Source organism: Ceratotherium simum, chromosome 6, assembly GCF_057802395.1.
Source record: "Ceratotherium simum simum isolate JZ-2026a chromosome 6, ASM5780239v1, whole genome shotgun sequence".
Lineage (NCBI taxonomy): Eukaryota > Metazoa > Chordata > Mammalia > Perissodactyla > Rhinocerotidae > Ceratotherium > Ceratotherium simum.
Window position 1 is genome coordinate 73,040,112 of NC_141905.1, and position 15,697 is coordinate 73,055,808.

Below are 15,697 nucleotides of genomic sequence, written 5' to 3' on the forward strand. Positions count from 1 at the left end.
AAATGCTCACACTCAGTCCCCACCCCATTGAATCTAGAACTCTGGGGCGAGGTGCCTCAATCTGTGGTTTATCAGGCCCTCAGTGACTCTGATGCCCACCAAATTTGAGAACCACTGCTGTGGGCAGCCTGAGGCTCTGTCTGACTCTTTCCTCCTTTGGGTGTTTATTGAGACCGTTGCCTGATGTAACTTCTCTGCTGGGGGCCGGGGCAGGTGGGAGGAGCTGCACACACTGGCCAGCGAGCCGAGGGAGCAGCACGTGCTGATGGCCCAGCAGGTGGAGGATGCCGCCAACGGCCTCTTCAGCACCCTCAGCAGCTCCGCCATCTGCACCATTGCCTCTCCAGGTAAGAAGGTCCAGGCTGGGAGGGAGTGGCCTTCCCACATGGAAGTGGGGTGTGGGGGGAGGGGTTCCCCAAGGCAAGAGGTCAGGCCTCAGGAGCCTCCCCAGGGAGGGTGGGCAAGTGGAATGGGGTCCAGCAGCCTCGTCCTGGGGTGCTTTGCTCTGTTCTGCCTCCCTGTGCCTGGCCCTGTGGGTCTCTCAGCTGGAACCCTGAGCTTGTCTCCATGGGGTAGAGGGCCTAGGGCTTGGGACCCAGATCTGGTGGGGCCCTATGCCCGAGCAGGTGTGTCCCCTGCTCGGGAAGAAGAGCCAAGTCAGCTCCCCACCATAGTCAGCACAGGGACACTTCGGCTTGGGGTGACACCCCTGCATTCCTAGGCGTCTTTGTCACGGCCCACCCAGGAGCTAGAGTGAGGTACATTACATAAAACACACACGCGTGCACAGGATGTAAAAGCTGTGTGGGGTGGGCCCTGTGCAGAGGAGATGCTCAGAGACTGGCTGCCCAGCCAACAGGCAGAGCAGGGCCCGCCGCCCCCCCTCCGCCCGGTGTGCTCTGCCCTGAGAGGCAGAAGGTAGCCAGGCTGAGGATGGTGGAACCATGGGTGGGGAAGGAGGCGTAACCCAGTCTTTTCCGTCGGGTGTGCGCTGCGGACACAGACTGCAAGGTCCAGCCTCACCCCTGTGAGCGCAAGACTCTGGAGACCGTCAGGGAGCTGGTCGGCAACGCCCTGTGCTGGAGAGGATCTCGGGGGACCGATGCCGTGCTGGCCGCGCTCTGTCCCTTCTCCAGGTTTGTCCACGAGGTCTGGGGTCAGAGCCTGAGGGCACAGCCTGGGTGGGGATGGCAGCCCCCAAGGCCGAGCGCTCACGAGCTGCAGGGAGAACAGCTCTTTGGGGCCTTGGCCATGGAGCGTGTGACAGGGATTGGGGGAGACCTGAGAGGGAGCCAGGGACAAAGCTCCGGGCACACAGGCAGGGTCGCAGCTACTAAGTGTCAGAGTCTTGTCGACACACTGCCCAGGCACCCAGGGTGTGTGAGGGTGGCAGGTTCACCACCTGGAAAGCTGGTAAATGAGCCAAAAGCTGATCCCACAGGCCAGTGGTCTGCACTTGGGATAGTGGTCTCGAGATTGGTTCCTCTCAGCACCAGTTTCCACATTTATGGGGGCTGAGTGAGACAAGAGGCTTAAGATCTTTGGATGAATTCCAGTTGTGGAGGCCGTGGGGGATGCTGGATTGCTCAGGACCAGAGCTCAGGCATTCAGGACCACCTGCTGCCAGGCCGTCAGCCATTCACTTGCAAATCCCTGACCATCCCTTGGCACTTTATCCAGACTCCCCTACCTCTGACGCAGCGCCTCTACCCAGCAACTGGTGATCTGGCCTCTCGCCCTTTCTGGAGGGCCAAGGTGGTGTTTGGACCAGTCGCATCTTTGCCCTTGGCCTGCCCCCAGTGATGAGATCAGAGCACGCACACAGCGATGAAACGGATTGGCTGAGAAGCCGTGAGGGCCATGCTGGCCGATGCAGAGTCCAAGGCCAACGTGGCAGGGAAGGGCCATGCCCTGCACATGGATCAGAGGAAATGGGGCCTTGTGCCACATCAGAGGCCGCTAGAGGCTCTTCAGCACCCAAGGTTTCAAGCGAAAGGAGGCGATTCTTCCCTCCCCAGTGAGTGTGTTCTAAGTGCCCACTTTGAGCCGGGCAGTGTGCCATCGCTGCCCCCAAGAAGCTTGTGGTTTAGAGGGGGCATTGACAAGCAGACCAGTGACCACCCTGAGGCACCCCAGGATGGGGACATCATGGAGAAGGGGCCGCTTGAGCAGTCTTGAAAGATGCAGGGGAACCCGGCGGTGGTGGGCGGAGGCGTTCAGAGCCGGGAGCCGCGAGGAGAGGCTGGTGGGCAGAGAGTACACTCAGGGCTTTGTGCTCGGACTCTGGAAGCAGGCTGCTGAGTTTTTAATCCCAGTGTCACCACTAAGGAGCTGGGAACCTCCCACTGCCTGTGTCTACACTGGAAAAGGAGCATGGTAATAGTACCTACTCTACAGGATTGTGGAGGGCGTGTAGCAAGTTAATATGTAGGATCACTAATGTTGTAGGCTCCTAAAGTGATGCCTGCGTGTAGTAAGCTCTTCGTCAATTCCCTCCTTCAAGAATACTGAGGTCCCGGGAAATCAGCCTGAACACCGCAGAAACAAATCTGCCTTCACGAACTGACACTCCAGTGGCAGGAGGCAGCAACAAACAAAACGGATACATAAAATAAACTGTTAGGTGGATAGGTGCTATAGGGAAAAGGGATGGATCAGGGTGGCATAGGGTTGGAATTTCAAATAGAGTGGGCGGGGGGCCTTGCAGAGAATGGGGCATCTGAGTCAGACCTAGGGAGGTGGGGGACAAACCAAGTGCAGATCCAGGCAAAGGCCTGTGAACAGTGTCTGCTCCAACAACACTGATTCCGGTGCAGGCCTGGGGTGGGAGATGGGGCCCACGGAACTTTCTGGGCTAGGACTTGTGGTTTCATGAGGTCACTAGGAGGAGACATGGAGGGGAGAAGATTTCTCTTTCATGAGCTGGCAGCTTGGCAAACCTCTGATTTCATCAACGCCTGGAGTTCGTGATGGCCTGGGCTTTTACCTTCAGTAGATGTTGTGCCCCAGGAAAGACCCTGCCCTAGAGGTGAGCCCAGTGAGCCTGCCTCTGAGGTGGGCAGCCCACGGTGGGATCTTGTTGGAAGAAGCCCTCTTTGGGAAGTTTGAGAACGTTTTTGCCAAGGCCCAGAGGGGAGAATCTCCTTAGGGAGGTCATCTCTGGAGCTGCTGCCAACCAAGAGGAGGGCTTTCTGCTCACGGGATGAGGAGCCGCTCCTGCTGCAGCAGAGCCCTTCCCAGAGATTCAGGAGAGACGGAGGCAAGGTGCAGAGGGCAGAGGGCACGGGCTCTGGAGTCTGATGGTAGGGTTTGGATCCCAGCTCTGCTGTGTTCTAGTAACTGGATGACTTTGGTCAAACAAATTCAGCCCTCTGAAGCCATATCCCCATCTGGAATATGGAGATAACTGTCTCTTCCCATAGATGTGGATTCAAAGTAATGATGGGCATACCTGGAGCCTGGAAACCACCACAGGAATGGTGGCCCTCGTGTTATCACAGAATGTTAGCTCAACGGACCTGAGAGGTCATCGAGTCCGGTGGTTTGCAAATCCTCTTGAGCTGCAGAGCCTTGTATGGACATTTGTTTTGCAGACCAGAAAAAGCAGATTTGGGGTGAAGGGGTTGGGCTATGGCACTGTGGGAGGCCGGCACCCTGGCCACTCAGTCTCCTTCCTTCTCCATTGAGGCTCCAAGGAATGCAGTTGAAAACTACAGATAGAGTTACTATACAGAAGAGGGAACTGAAGACCAGAGAAGGAAAGTAACTTGCCTGGGGTCACACAGCCAGAATCCAGTTGCCTAATTCCCAGTATTTCCCACCCCACCCCCACACTGCATTGTGCCGGTCCCAGAAAGTAACTCGTAATAGAAAGCTGTTCCCACAGTTCAGAGTATTGAATACAGATATCTCTTAATTTCTGACATAATAGCCAATTTACATTATCTTTTTTTTTTAATTGTCTCTGGGTAGTCTGAAACATTCCCTACTCTGTGCAGATGAAAGCTAGCGTGGAATCAAGAAAGAGAACGAGGAAGTCTTTCTCGAACAGCTTCTGCATTGGAATCATGACCAGCTTCTAGTGTTTAAATAACCTTCCCAGTTTCTGCCCTCCTGGTAAGCCTCTGATCTCTACCATTTGTTTCCTTGGATTGTAGCTGGAAGAGAGTGTTCTTAACCCACCCTGCCACCTGCTACAGGACCACCTGCCCAGGTACAGTATGCCTCCTGGATTCTCTGCTCATTCTGGGCCCTGGCAGTAGGCTGGCTTCTCAAGGGCATTTGCACTCCTGGGGTGAGGGTGGGGTTGGAACCAGCTCTGGGGCCGAGGGATGGGCATTTCAGAGGCAGAGGAGTGTGCTCATGCCGTGTGCATTCCTCACTTGATCTGTGGTATTTTTCTTCACTAAGAATGAAGGCTTTGGAGTGACCTTCCTTAACCAGTGCCCCCTGCACTGAGGAGAGGCAGAGAAGGGCATGCACTGAGCACCAGCTCTGCAGACAGAAAGCCTCACATCCAGCACTGAACTCAGGGCAAGAGACCTGAGCCTCAGTTTCCTCCTCTGTAAAATGGGGGTAATGTTGGCCCCAGGTCTGGAATCCCCATTTCCCTGCCCTGTATGATAGGGGGTCTCATACCTGGGATCCTTGTGAAGATTCAGTAGATAATGCCCATGGAAGTGCTTCGTCAGCTACCATGTCCCAAGCAAACAGGAAGACAACGCCATTAAGCATCATTCAGCCGGGTTTCCCAAGGGGCCCTCCCCCTGGGGTTCAGTGCGTCCCCCCGACCTGGGAGCAGAGAAGTCACACTCAAGGGTGTTGGCGTCAGTCCTTGTGTGGGTCTGCTCCTGATGCAGTGAGGAGCCCGTCTCCCTGGGCAGAGCCGGTGCCTTACGTGCAAGCACCGTGGCACTGCTCACCCCGGGTTGGTGTGATCCCCTTGGCGTCCTGTTTTCAAGTTCCAACATTGCTGGCTTCTGAAGAAACTGGAAGTGGGATTGTTTCTGCTCAGAAATTAAAGTTCGAGGACTTATGGTTTTAGAAGCAGAGGGACCTGGGTTTTAGTCCCAGCTCTGCCCCTTTCCAACTCTCTGACCTTCAGCACCTGAGGACTTCTAGTTATCGAGCCTCAGCTTCCTCGTCTGTGAAATGGGCATTTTTACAGGACGCGCCACCCGCCCCCCCCCCCCCCCCCGCATTGGGTTGCGTCAATGAAATGAGATCGTGTGTGAGGTGCTTAGCCCAGGACTTGGCACAAACTTGATGCTCAATTAGAGGCTACCATTGGTGGATGCTGTGAATGAGCCCCAGGTGTTTCCAGGATACTCCAGCTGGCACAACAGCAGGCCCAGGTGCCCAGAGTTAGCCTCAGTAATTTCTACCTTCGAAAAGTATACACGATACAGTGATGTAACCACCAAGTAATATATCATTTTTAAGCAAAAAGGATAGAAATCAGCAATTCTAATGGTAACCGCACTCAGCTGCTTATCAAGCCCTTTGAACACATGAAGATCCTGTTTGTTCTCTGTAACCCTGGGAGGGAGGTGATGTATTATGCGCATTTTGCAATAATCGGTAAGGAAACTGATGAGGAGCTCAGACATTGACTGTGATGTAGATAGATCAGACACTTCAGAATGGGCCCGATTTTAACACAGGCTGTGGTTTCCTGCGATTTACACAGGTACCTGTGTGGTTTCCTCTTCCTTCACCTTTGAAGAGGCATTACCCATAACGTGCACCTTGCATCCAAAAGCAAATACTGTCTTACCTGTTATGGAGTGTTTTGCTTCGTGCCAGGCTTTGTGCTAAGAGTTTCCGTGGATTAGTTCATGTACTCCTCACAGCACTGTAGAACCAGCTCAGTTATGATCACCCCTTTTTAGATGAGGATACTGAAGCTTGGAGGGGCTAACTGAGGTGCCCAAGTGGAGGAGGCCCCATTTATTAATCAAGAATCCAAAGGCTCGCTGTCTTGCTGTGCCAGCCTGCAGAGGCTGTTAAGAACAACCACGTGTAGAACTTAAAGAAGAAACAGCACCATCTGCACTGCAGTGTTCCCTGAGTGTTAAGACACCCATGCTGTCGCCTTGATGCTACTGAGATCTTCATCCTCATCAAGCTCGGGTCCAACACCTGTTGATCATTATGGCCACCTGGAACCCCTCCAGGCCTTCTCAGCTGCCATGGGTTATTAAGGCGTGTCGTGTCAGTTTGCTAGGGCTGCCATAACAAAATACCGCAGACCGGGTGGCTCAAACAACAGAAGTTTATTTTCTCACAGTTCTGGAGGCTGCAAGTCCAAGACCAAGGTGTCGGCAGATTTGGTTTCTTCTAAGGCTTCTCTCTGTGGCTTGTAGATGGCCATCTTCCTGCTGTGTCCTCACATGACCTTTGCTCTGTGCACATCCCTGGTGTCTCTTCCTCTTCTTACAAGGACACCAGTCATATTGGATTAGGGCCCCACCCTATGACCTCATTTAACCTTAATTTCCTCTTTAAGGGCACTATCTCCAAATATAGTCTCATTTTGAGGTACTGGAGGTTAGGACTTCTACGTATAAATTTGGAGGAGACACAATTCAGTCCACAACACGTGTTCCCAGTGTCAGAGCCAGGAGCCAGGTCCTACTGGCACATCCCGAAATGAGCCTGTAATTCACATGGGGCCTTCTCGAGCCCGTGATTGATGGAGCATCCTTTACAACCCACACCCATCCCCTCTTATGTACCTTACGTGCTTTCTTTCCCCTCTTTGCTACAGGTGTGGTGGCTAGTTTCCTAGAAGACCCTGGGAAAAGGAGTGGGCTGGGCCCTGGTGGGGCAGGGTGGCCTGCTGGACTCACCTCTGGCCAAACCCCTTCACGTCTCTGGGCTGATGTGCTAGGCTTTTAATGGGTGTCTCTCCCTAGGCCCTTGTGACTCACAACCCTGCCAGAATGGAGGCACATGTGTTCCAGAAGGGCTGGACAGGTACTACTGCCTCTGCCTGCCGGCCTTCAGAGGGGAGGCTAACTGCGGTACGTATGCACAGGACTTCTAAGACTCTGACCGTTGGGGAGCAGTGGAGCATGGGATACCCCTCCTCACCTCCTACCCTTCCAGCTACTAGGTAGAAACCGGCCCTTGAGTTTTAGTGCCACCAACTTTCCAAAGACACCACTGATCTGCTGTCTCATGTGGTACAGCCTCTGAGTGCTCCGTGAATAAATAACTCAGGTGGTGAAGCTCTGGGCAGGACAGCTGCTCCTGGCATATTAGCTTTAGAATGGCCGCTGCTTAATATTTGAGCATCATAAGCCCAGCTGCTGGCTGGAGGCAACCCAACTCTGGGTCCTGGTTCTGGGTCGAGTCTCTTCTCCCCTCTTCCAGGAAGAGGAGCAAGGAGCCTCAACCCTTTTTGGTTTTAAAGGTATGAAATGAAGATTATAATAGGCTTTACCCCATAGGTTGTTGGGAGTTTGAAATAAGATTACATATGTAAAGTGCTTGGCACCATGTTTGACACATAGTAGGGGCCTGTTTAATAACTTTTTACAAAAATGTAGTGCTGGGTCAACTGGAGATCTATATGGAAAAAAGAAATCTTGACCCCTACCTCACAAGCTACATAAAAATCAATCCCAGATGGATCACAGATCTAAGTGTAAAAGGCAAAGCAGTGAGGCTTCTGGAAGAAAACAGAGGAGCATGTTTTCATGATCTTGAGGTAGACAAAGATTTCTCAACAGGACACAAAAAGCACTAACCACAATAGAAGAAGGTTATAAAATAGGCGACATTTTTCTTTTTTAAAAATGGTTGGGTGGAGACCCTTAGCAAGAGCCAGGAGAGAGCTCCGTGTCCAGCCCTGTGTAACTCTGTGACGAGCACCAGTCACTAAGCCCCTGGAGCCTCAGTTTCTCTGCCCTGTCTTCCTCCTGGAGGCCCCATGTGGTGGGGGGTGTCCCTGGTGGGACGGTGATCTGCCTGCTCCAGGTGGCCATAGCGTGACGGCTGCTGTGGATCTGGCAGCCCCGAAGCTGAGCCTGGAATGCAGAATCAACGTCCTCTTCCTACTGGCCAGCTCGGCGGGCACCACCCTGGAGGGCTTCCTGCGGGCCAAGGCCTTCGTGAAGCGGTTTGTGCAGGCCTCGCTGAGCGAGGACTCCCGGGCCCGCGTGGGTGTGGCCTGGTACAGCAGGGAGCTGGTGGTGGCAGTGCCCGTGGGTGAGTACCAGGACATGCCAGACCTGGTCAGGAGCCTCGATGGCATTCCCTTCAGTGGTGGCGCCACCCTGACAGGCAGTGCCTTGCGGCAGGCTGCAGAGCGCGGCTTTGGGAGCATCACCAGGACGGGCCAGGACCATCCACGTAGAGTGGTGGTCCTGCTCACTGAGTCACGCTCCCAGGACAAGGTCGCTGGCCCAGCGCGTCATGCGAGGGCCAGAGAGCTGCTTCTGCTGGGCGTGGGCAGCGAGGCCGTGCGGGCAGAGCTGGAGGAGATCACGGGCAGCCCGAAGCATGTCATGGTCTACACCGACCCACAGGACCTGTTCAACCAAATCCCCGAGCTGCAGGGGAAGCTGTGTAGCCGGCCGCAGCCAGGTAAGGTCCCAGTGCCTGCACCAGCTGGGGCCCAGCGTGCACCTGACCCAGGGGCCAGCTGGTCAGTGGACACCCTTCTTTTGGTAACAACTCAACCAGGGCCTGTGCTAGGGGCCGGAACCACAGCCCCACTCTTTTACGTACTAGCCATGTGACAAGTAACTTCCGTTTACTGATCAATAAAATGGGACTAATAATAGTACCTCTTGAAGAGCTTTTGTGAGGATTAAGTAAAACTTAGTACAGAGTAAGCACAGAGTATGCACTCGGGAAATTGTAGATGTCGCTATTTTATTATTATTATTAACTGTTATTTATTATTATCATTATTGTTAATGAGGAGCTCTGAATCTACTAAGCATGCTCTAGAACAGCAGCTTTCCAGCTTCTTTTTGGCAACCCACAGAAAGAAATGCATTCCCAGCACACACACAGGCACATGCACACACAACTGAAACAAACATTTCGAAATGATGCTTGTCCTTTCTACCTGGGACACGTTCTGACATTTTCCTATTCTGTTCAGTTTCACAACCCATGAAGTTGATTTTGTGACCCACCAGTGGAGAACACTGCCCCTGGGAGTAGTAGACATTCCCATCTGGTGGGCAGGGGCTGGCCCATGACCAGAGATGTAATAGCTGAAACACATCCTGGACGGGGCTCCCCAATTTCTCCTCTAGAGGGTGCGAGGGGGGAAGCTGCACGTGGAATTCAGCTCCTCAGGCCCAGGTGTCACTCACCAGAGGGGAGACCCTCCTTCCTGCAAATGGGAAGGTCAGGGATCCTCCTGCCCCTCCAGTCCAGTCTCCCCATGGCAGCCACAGTGGGTTTTTTAAAAATGGTTTTAGATTTACAGAAAAATTGTGACAGTAATAGAGTACCCACATACCCCACACCCAGTATCCCTCTTGTAAGGTGTTAAGGTACAGTTGTCATAATTGAACAAATATCGATACATTATGATTTACTAGTTTTTTACCTATTGTCCTTTTTCTGTTCCAAGGATCCCATCCAGGATATCACATTACATTCCGTTATCTGGTCTTCTTAGCCTCGACTTGGCTAAGTTTCCTCTTGACAGTTTCTCAGACTTTCCTTATGCTGGAGTGGTAAAATCAGATCCTCTTACACCATACTTACACTTAAACCTTTCCAGTGGCTTCCCAATGCACTTGGAATAAAATCCAAACTCCTCCCACTGGCTTCTGAGAGCTCCTTGTGGTCTGGCCCCTGCAGGCCTCTCTGCAGCGCCTGCATGGGGGTGGGGTGAGGGGCAGCCACACGGGCCTTTTCCATGCTTGAGAAGCACTTGGCGAGCTCACACTTACTCCTTTAGTTCTTAGCTGAAATGTCACTCCTCAGAGAAACTTCGACCCCTTCTCCCAGTCTCCTAATGTTACCCCTCCTGGTCCCACTCATAGTACCCTGCTCTTTTCCTCCATGGCTGCTCACACAATTTGTAATTCTATGTTGGTTTCATGTCTGTCTCCCACAGACTGTCAGCCCATCGAGGGCAGGCAGCAGCCCATTTTGTCCACGTGGTATAAGTAGTCCCTTGTATACAGTGCAGGGCACGTGGACGGCGCTCAATAATGGGATGGATGAGGGTGCAGGTGAAGTTGCTGTCACAAGAGTCCCCAGAGCTCAATGGCTTACATACGATAGACATTTATTTCTCTCACATAACAGTTCAGAGGTGAGTGGCCTGGGCCAGCAGAGTGGCTGGGCTATCTTGTGCTTCCACCTCTAAGTCCAAGGTCACTGTTTATCAGCCAGCAGGAAGTGGGGAGAGGGGAAGTGGAAGGCAGGCAGCTTCCTTTCGAGGACTCAGAAACTGCACAATTATTTCCGATCACATCCTGTCAGGCAGAACTTGGACGCACGGCCACACCCAGCTGCCAGGGAGGCTAGGAGTGTGGTCTAGCCAGGCATGCAAATGTGATAATATGCTAGGAGAGGGTGGAGGACGGATACAGCAGTGGACTGACAGACTGGCTGACCTGGGCTCTGCCCAACTCTGAGCAGTCCCCACTTTGCTGGCCGGGTCCAGACATGGGGCAGAGCCTGCCCCGAGGCCCACTCTGCTTGCTCCCACAGGGTGCCAGGCACAGTCGCTGGACCTGGTTTTCATGTTGGATGCCTCGGCCTCAGTGGGGCCCGAGAACTTCGCCCAGATGCAGAGCTTCGTGAGAAGCTGCGCCCTCCAGTTTGACGTGAACCCCGATGTGACGCAGATCGGCCTGGTGGTGTACGGCAGCCAGGTGCAGACAGCCTTCGGGCTGGACACCCACCTCACCCGTGCCGCGGTGCTGCGGGCCATGAGCCAGGCCCCTTACCTGGGCGGGGAGGGCTCAGCAGGCACCGCCTTGCTACACATCTATGACAAGGTGATGACTGTCCAGAGGGGCGCCCGGCCTGGGGTCCCCAAGGCTGTGGTGGTGCTCACAGGCGGGAGGGGGGCAGAGGACGCGGCCGTCCCTGCCCAGAAGCTGAGGAACAATGGCGTCTCTGTCCTGGTGGTGGGTGTGGGGCCTGTCCTGAGGGAGGCACTGCGGAGGCTTGCAGGTCCCCGGGACTCCCTCATCCACGTGGCGGCCTACACAGACCTGAGGTACCACCAGGATGCGCTCATCCAGTGGATATGTGGAGGTGAGTGGGAGAATCCACACCCTTCAGGGCTTCCTCCAAGGGAGTATACATCAGTACAAGCATTGCGGCTCCTCCCAGCCACCGAGGGCTTTCCACGTGCTGAGTTCTGTGCTAAATCCCACGCTCACGTGAAATCCTGCGGTAGGCCCCACCATCTCCATTGGACCTTCAGGGTGCAGAGAATTTAAGTAACATAGACACCTCTTGCCAAACTTGAGAATTTATGTGCTCCATTTAAACAGAAGACATCGTTACAATCCCCACCAATCCCCAAGGGTGTAAGGACCCCAGGTTGACACTGACCTGGGTAGTGAACGACAGAGCTAGGAGCAAACACAGTCAGGCCAGCCTGACTCCAAGGCTTTCTTTTGCTAGTGACAGTCTTTCCACCTTTTTACAAGTTAAGTGGCTGTAATAATAAGCACTGCTATGTGTACAGCATGTCCGAGAGAACCTCCATATGCGTGTCAGAAAGCTGGGTAGAAGATGGGTCTTTGACCTAGCCAAGCAGCATGAAGCACCAATGGTGTGCTAACATGTTGCTTAAGGGCCCACAGAACCCCAGGAAGTGTAAGACACTACTCTAGTGGCCTCGCGTCTGTACTGGGCGTCCTTAGGGTAGGGGTCTTTGAGTCTGACCCAGGCCGGGCCTGGTGGGCATGTTCTCCCTTGTAGAAGCCAAGCAGCCAGTCAACCTCTGCAAACCCAGCCCATGCATGAACAAGGGCACCTGCGTCCTGCAGAAGGGGAGCTACCGCTGCGAGTGCCGAGGTGGCTGGGGGGGCCCCCACTGTGAGAACCGTAAGTGGGGCTCTTGCTCTGCACGTGTGAGCTGGGGGTGGTATTCTGAGTCCTTCCACGACCCAGGAACTCAGCAGAAGGCAGGTCCTGTGGCATTTGCTCAGTGGAAGGAATCATGGATCCATTTGTTCGTTCATGCACCCAACATTTAGTGGGGGCCTCCTACATCCCAGGTGTCGTTCTAAGTGTGGAGAATATAGCAGTAAACAAAACAATAAGAATCTCTGCCCTCATGGAGCTTCCATGCTAGACGGGGAGACAGTAAATAAGTACAATATGTAGTATAGTAGATGGTGCTAAGCACACGCTGAAAAATAATGGCGACTAGGAGGAAGGTCTCCTAGGAAGGCCTCAGTTAGGAGCACAGTGGATCCAGAGTAACTGGACGAAGACAGAGGAGGCAGGCACAAATGCAGGTAGGTGGGTAGATGTGGGTGAAGCTGGTGGGAGTTCTTTTTTGAGTGTGTCTATTTGCTCAGTGAAATGGGAGGAATGGTCATCAGCTGAGTGAGAATGGGGAGGAGGTGCTGGGGGTTTGAGGAGAGAAGTAACTGTCTAGGAGAGAAAGGGAATAGACTAAGGACATAGGGAATGATTGTTGGGCAGCATTATGGGCCCACCTGTGGCTCCTGTTCATGAATTTAAAGTTAGAATAGCCAGCAACCAGGAGACGACTCCCGTTGGAGGCTTGGATTTTCAGCTACCGGCAGAGGTTGGCTTCCTAAGGCTGGTGAGTGGATCTGAAGGGCAATCAGATAGGGCCTCTGATCCGACATCTTCTGCTTGGGTTGTGGAGTGACAGCAAGACATGCAGGGGCCCACAAGGCTGCTGGTTGGTTGAGAAGAGGACGCAGACACTCCTCATGTCCTCAAAATTCACTTCTTTCCCAGGGGCCTCGAGAGGAGATGCCCCCAAGGCACGCGGCTTCCACCAAGAGCCTGCAGGAAGGCAGCAGCCAGAGCCCTCCCAGCAACTGTAGAGAAGGCCTGGGCGCTGAAAGGGCACCTGCCCTCAGCAGAGCGTCCTGTCTTGTGGGGTCCTTTGAGTGTCTGCTTCCAGTTCTGTCCAGAACCCTCCTGCCCGCTTTCCTCACCCAGGGAGAAGAGGCAGCCCGACTGCAGACAGTGCTGCCTAGGGACACGGTAGGAGCTGATTTCATCCGCTAATGATGATGTTGAAACTCTTGACGTGTAAGTAGTTACTTTCTGTGCCTAGTTGTGCCCTGTTAAGCTTGTGTCATCTGCCACCTTTCTCCTGAGGAGGAACAAAGGAACCTGGAGACTTTTGATAGCCTCGTTGAAGCTCACTTTGCCCACAACAAATGCTAAATAGAATGTCATTGGGACAATAATGCTCAACACAAAGAATTGACTGGAGTGTCATTCAGACCACTGAAGCAATGGCATTTCAAGATGGAAAAAGGGAGGACCTTTTCATACATCTTTCCCCAAAGATGTCCTGGATGCATTAATTTTAGTTTGAAAAGGGGCTTGAGTGGCATTTGTGACTTGTTCTGGTGACTGATCTGTGTGTTGGAGACTTGGAAAGGCCCCAGACTGGAATGTGACCGACTTGCCGGCTTGTTTGACTGTAGGGGAGGGGCTGGGTGTGCAAACAGCCTCGGTCTCCAGGGGCCATGTGAAGTTGGCCTGGGTACTGGGCAGTGTTCCCTTGGAGGGGCTTCCTTTCGAGTTTACTTAGGAGGTTCATTGTGGGGTGTTTATTGAGGACTTGTCTTACTCTCCTTTTATGGGGCAGTAGAATTCTTCAACTCAACAAATATAGACTAAAGAAACTTAGAGGGATTTTGCTTTTGTAAGCAGTGATCTTATGGTGTCTAGGTTTTGGTCTTGTTTTGCTCTTTATGTCTAGTTTTTAAAGGAATATTTCAAGAAACAAGGTTGGTTATTGATTTCACAGGAGTATCTGTACCTAGATGGCAAAGAGGGTTAGTTGGAATATTTTCCAGCCAGCTAGGTCCTTACTCACCCTGCGGTACTTAGGCATGGGTTCTTGGAGGTGGTATTTCAAGTGGGGTTTTCAGTAGAAACCTTTGCAGAGCTCTAAGTCCAGACACTATCAGAACTTCTCTTTTTAATATAAATAATACCTTGATGTCATGTTTTATATGTAAACATTCAAGGCTACCTTGATTTAAACACCACTTAGCTTTAAGAACTTCAGGATTTCTGGTGCTAAAAAAGTACTTGAAGAGGTTATCACCATGATTTTGAGAGACATTAAAAATAAAAAGTCCACTGTACCAAGCACTGTGTCATGACAGTCATCTGTGCTCAATGGATATTTTAATTCCTATTATTACCCAGGCCTCCGCGGAAGGTGACATCAGAGCAGGGTCACACGCCCACCTGGCAGGTGCGATAGGTGATGTCGGAGAATTTACATGAATCCATTGTCTTTAAATTAACAGCAGTTTCATCATTTTATAGTGTCTGGCTCAGGGGTCCATTTGAATTACTTGGACTTAAACCCACAAAACTGTCGGCCCTGGGCTTACATATTAAAGGGTTTACTGTTTCTCTTTTTAGGTCCCAGCCCTTTATATAAATATGTTCTCCTTGTAAAAATTGAAATATTGCTGATATGCCATAAATCTTTTATTTTTCTCTAAATGATACTGCTCCAGCCAACTTGCTGGATACTTTAGTTCTAATAAATAGTTGATTCTCCTGCTTTTCTAGAAAGATATCCTTTACAAACAATGACATTTTGTCTCTTCCTTTTGAAGTTTTATACTACTTTTTCTTGTCACCTTGCCTTGTCTAGGACCTCCAGAACACTGCTATAAATAGCAGCGGTAACAGCATGTGTCTGCTTCTGCTTCTTGACTTTAAGGGATTTTTTCATCATTCTATGTTATTATTTTTCTGTGGATGACTTTATCTAGTTAGGAACACTTATTCTATTCCTAGATTACTAAGTGTGTTTATTAGGAGTGTTGAGATTTGTGGTATGCTTTTCCACTTCCTTTGAGATGATTTTTTTTTTCACATTTAATCTGTTCATATGATAAATTACCAATTAATATATTTTCAATTGTTGAACCACCTTTGATTCCTTGGATAAACACTGGTCATGATACATGATTCTTTCAACACTGCTGAATTTCATTTGCCAATATTTTAAAGATTTTTTTCAGTTTTCTTTTGCAGTATGTGTTGGATTTTTGGTATCAGAGCTATGCTAACTTTATAAAATGGAAAATACATATTCTTCAAGTTTTCAAACTGCTATATTCATAGCATTTTACTGTAATTTAAAAAGTCTTATCAGTATCTGTACTTAAGCCTGCTTTTTCAGTTCTGCTATTTCATATTGCCTTAGGTTGTCTTTTTATTGTACTAGTCTTTTCAATGAGCCAGATTTTGTTTTTTTCATTTTTTAAATAAGCACATTTATACTAGAACTTTCTTAATTACTACTTAGGCAACCTTCCAAGTATTGGTATGTTTCTTGTCACCAAGAATTATCTAGGAACGTGTTTCACTTCTGGGAGTATTGATGTGCAATCACTTATTATAAGATCAGTTTCTGCAGATGTCTGCTGTGTATTTGGTCTATTGTTAACCATACTATTCAAATCCTCTTTCCGTCTTACCTATGCTACTTGATTTAAGGAGGCTTAAATCT

General features: G+C 51.2%; 1 protein-coding gene across 11 annotated transcripts in view; it reads left to right on the forward strand.

The window, feature by feature from the left end:
- Positions 1–15,605, forward strand: part of VWA2 (von Willebrand factor A domain containing 2) — a 48,621-nt gene extending 33,016 nt beyond the window's left edge. For 9 of the 11 annotated variants that reach the window (XM_087432646.1, XM_087432651.1, XM_087432647.1 and 6 more), the window contains 8 exons: positions 214–347; positions 1,004–1,136; positions 4,158–4,213; positions 6,918–7,025; positions 7,984–8,592; positions 10,693–11,244; positions 11,920–12,045; positions 12,937–15,605. In XM_087432646.1, coding sequence (XP_087288772.1) covers positions 214–347; positions 1,004–1,136; positions 4,158–4,213; positions 6,918–7,025; positions 7,984–8,592; positions 10,693–11,244; positions 11,920–12,045; positions 12,937–13,025 — 1,807 coding nt within the window. In that variant the 3' untranslated portion in view covers positions 13,026–15,605. The remainder of the gene's footprint in view (positions 1–213; positions 348–1,003; positions 1,137–4,157; positions 4,214–6,917; positions 7,026–7,983; positions 8,593–10,692; positions 11,245–11,919; positions 12,046–12,936) is intronic. The other 2 variants (XM_087432649.1, XM_087432654.1) reach the window with 2 other exon arrangements.
- Positions 15,606–15,697: the final 92 nt, after the last annotated feature.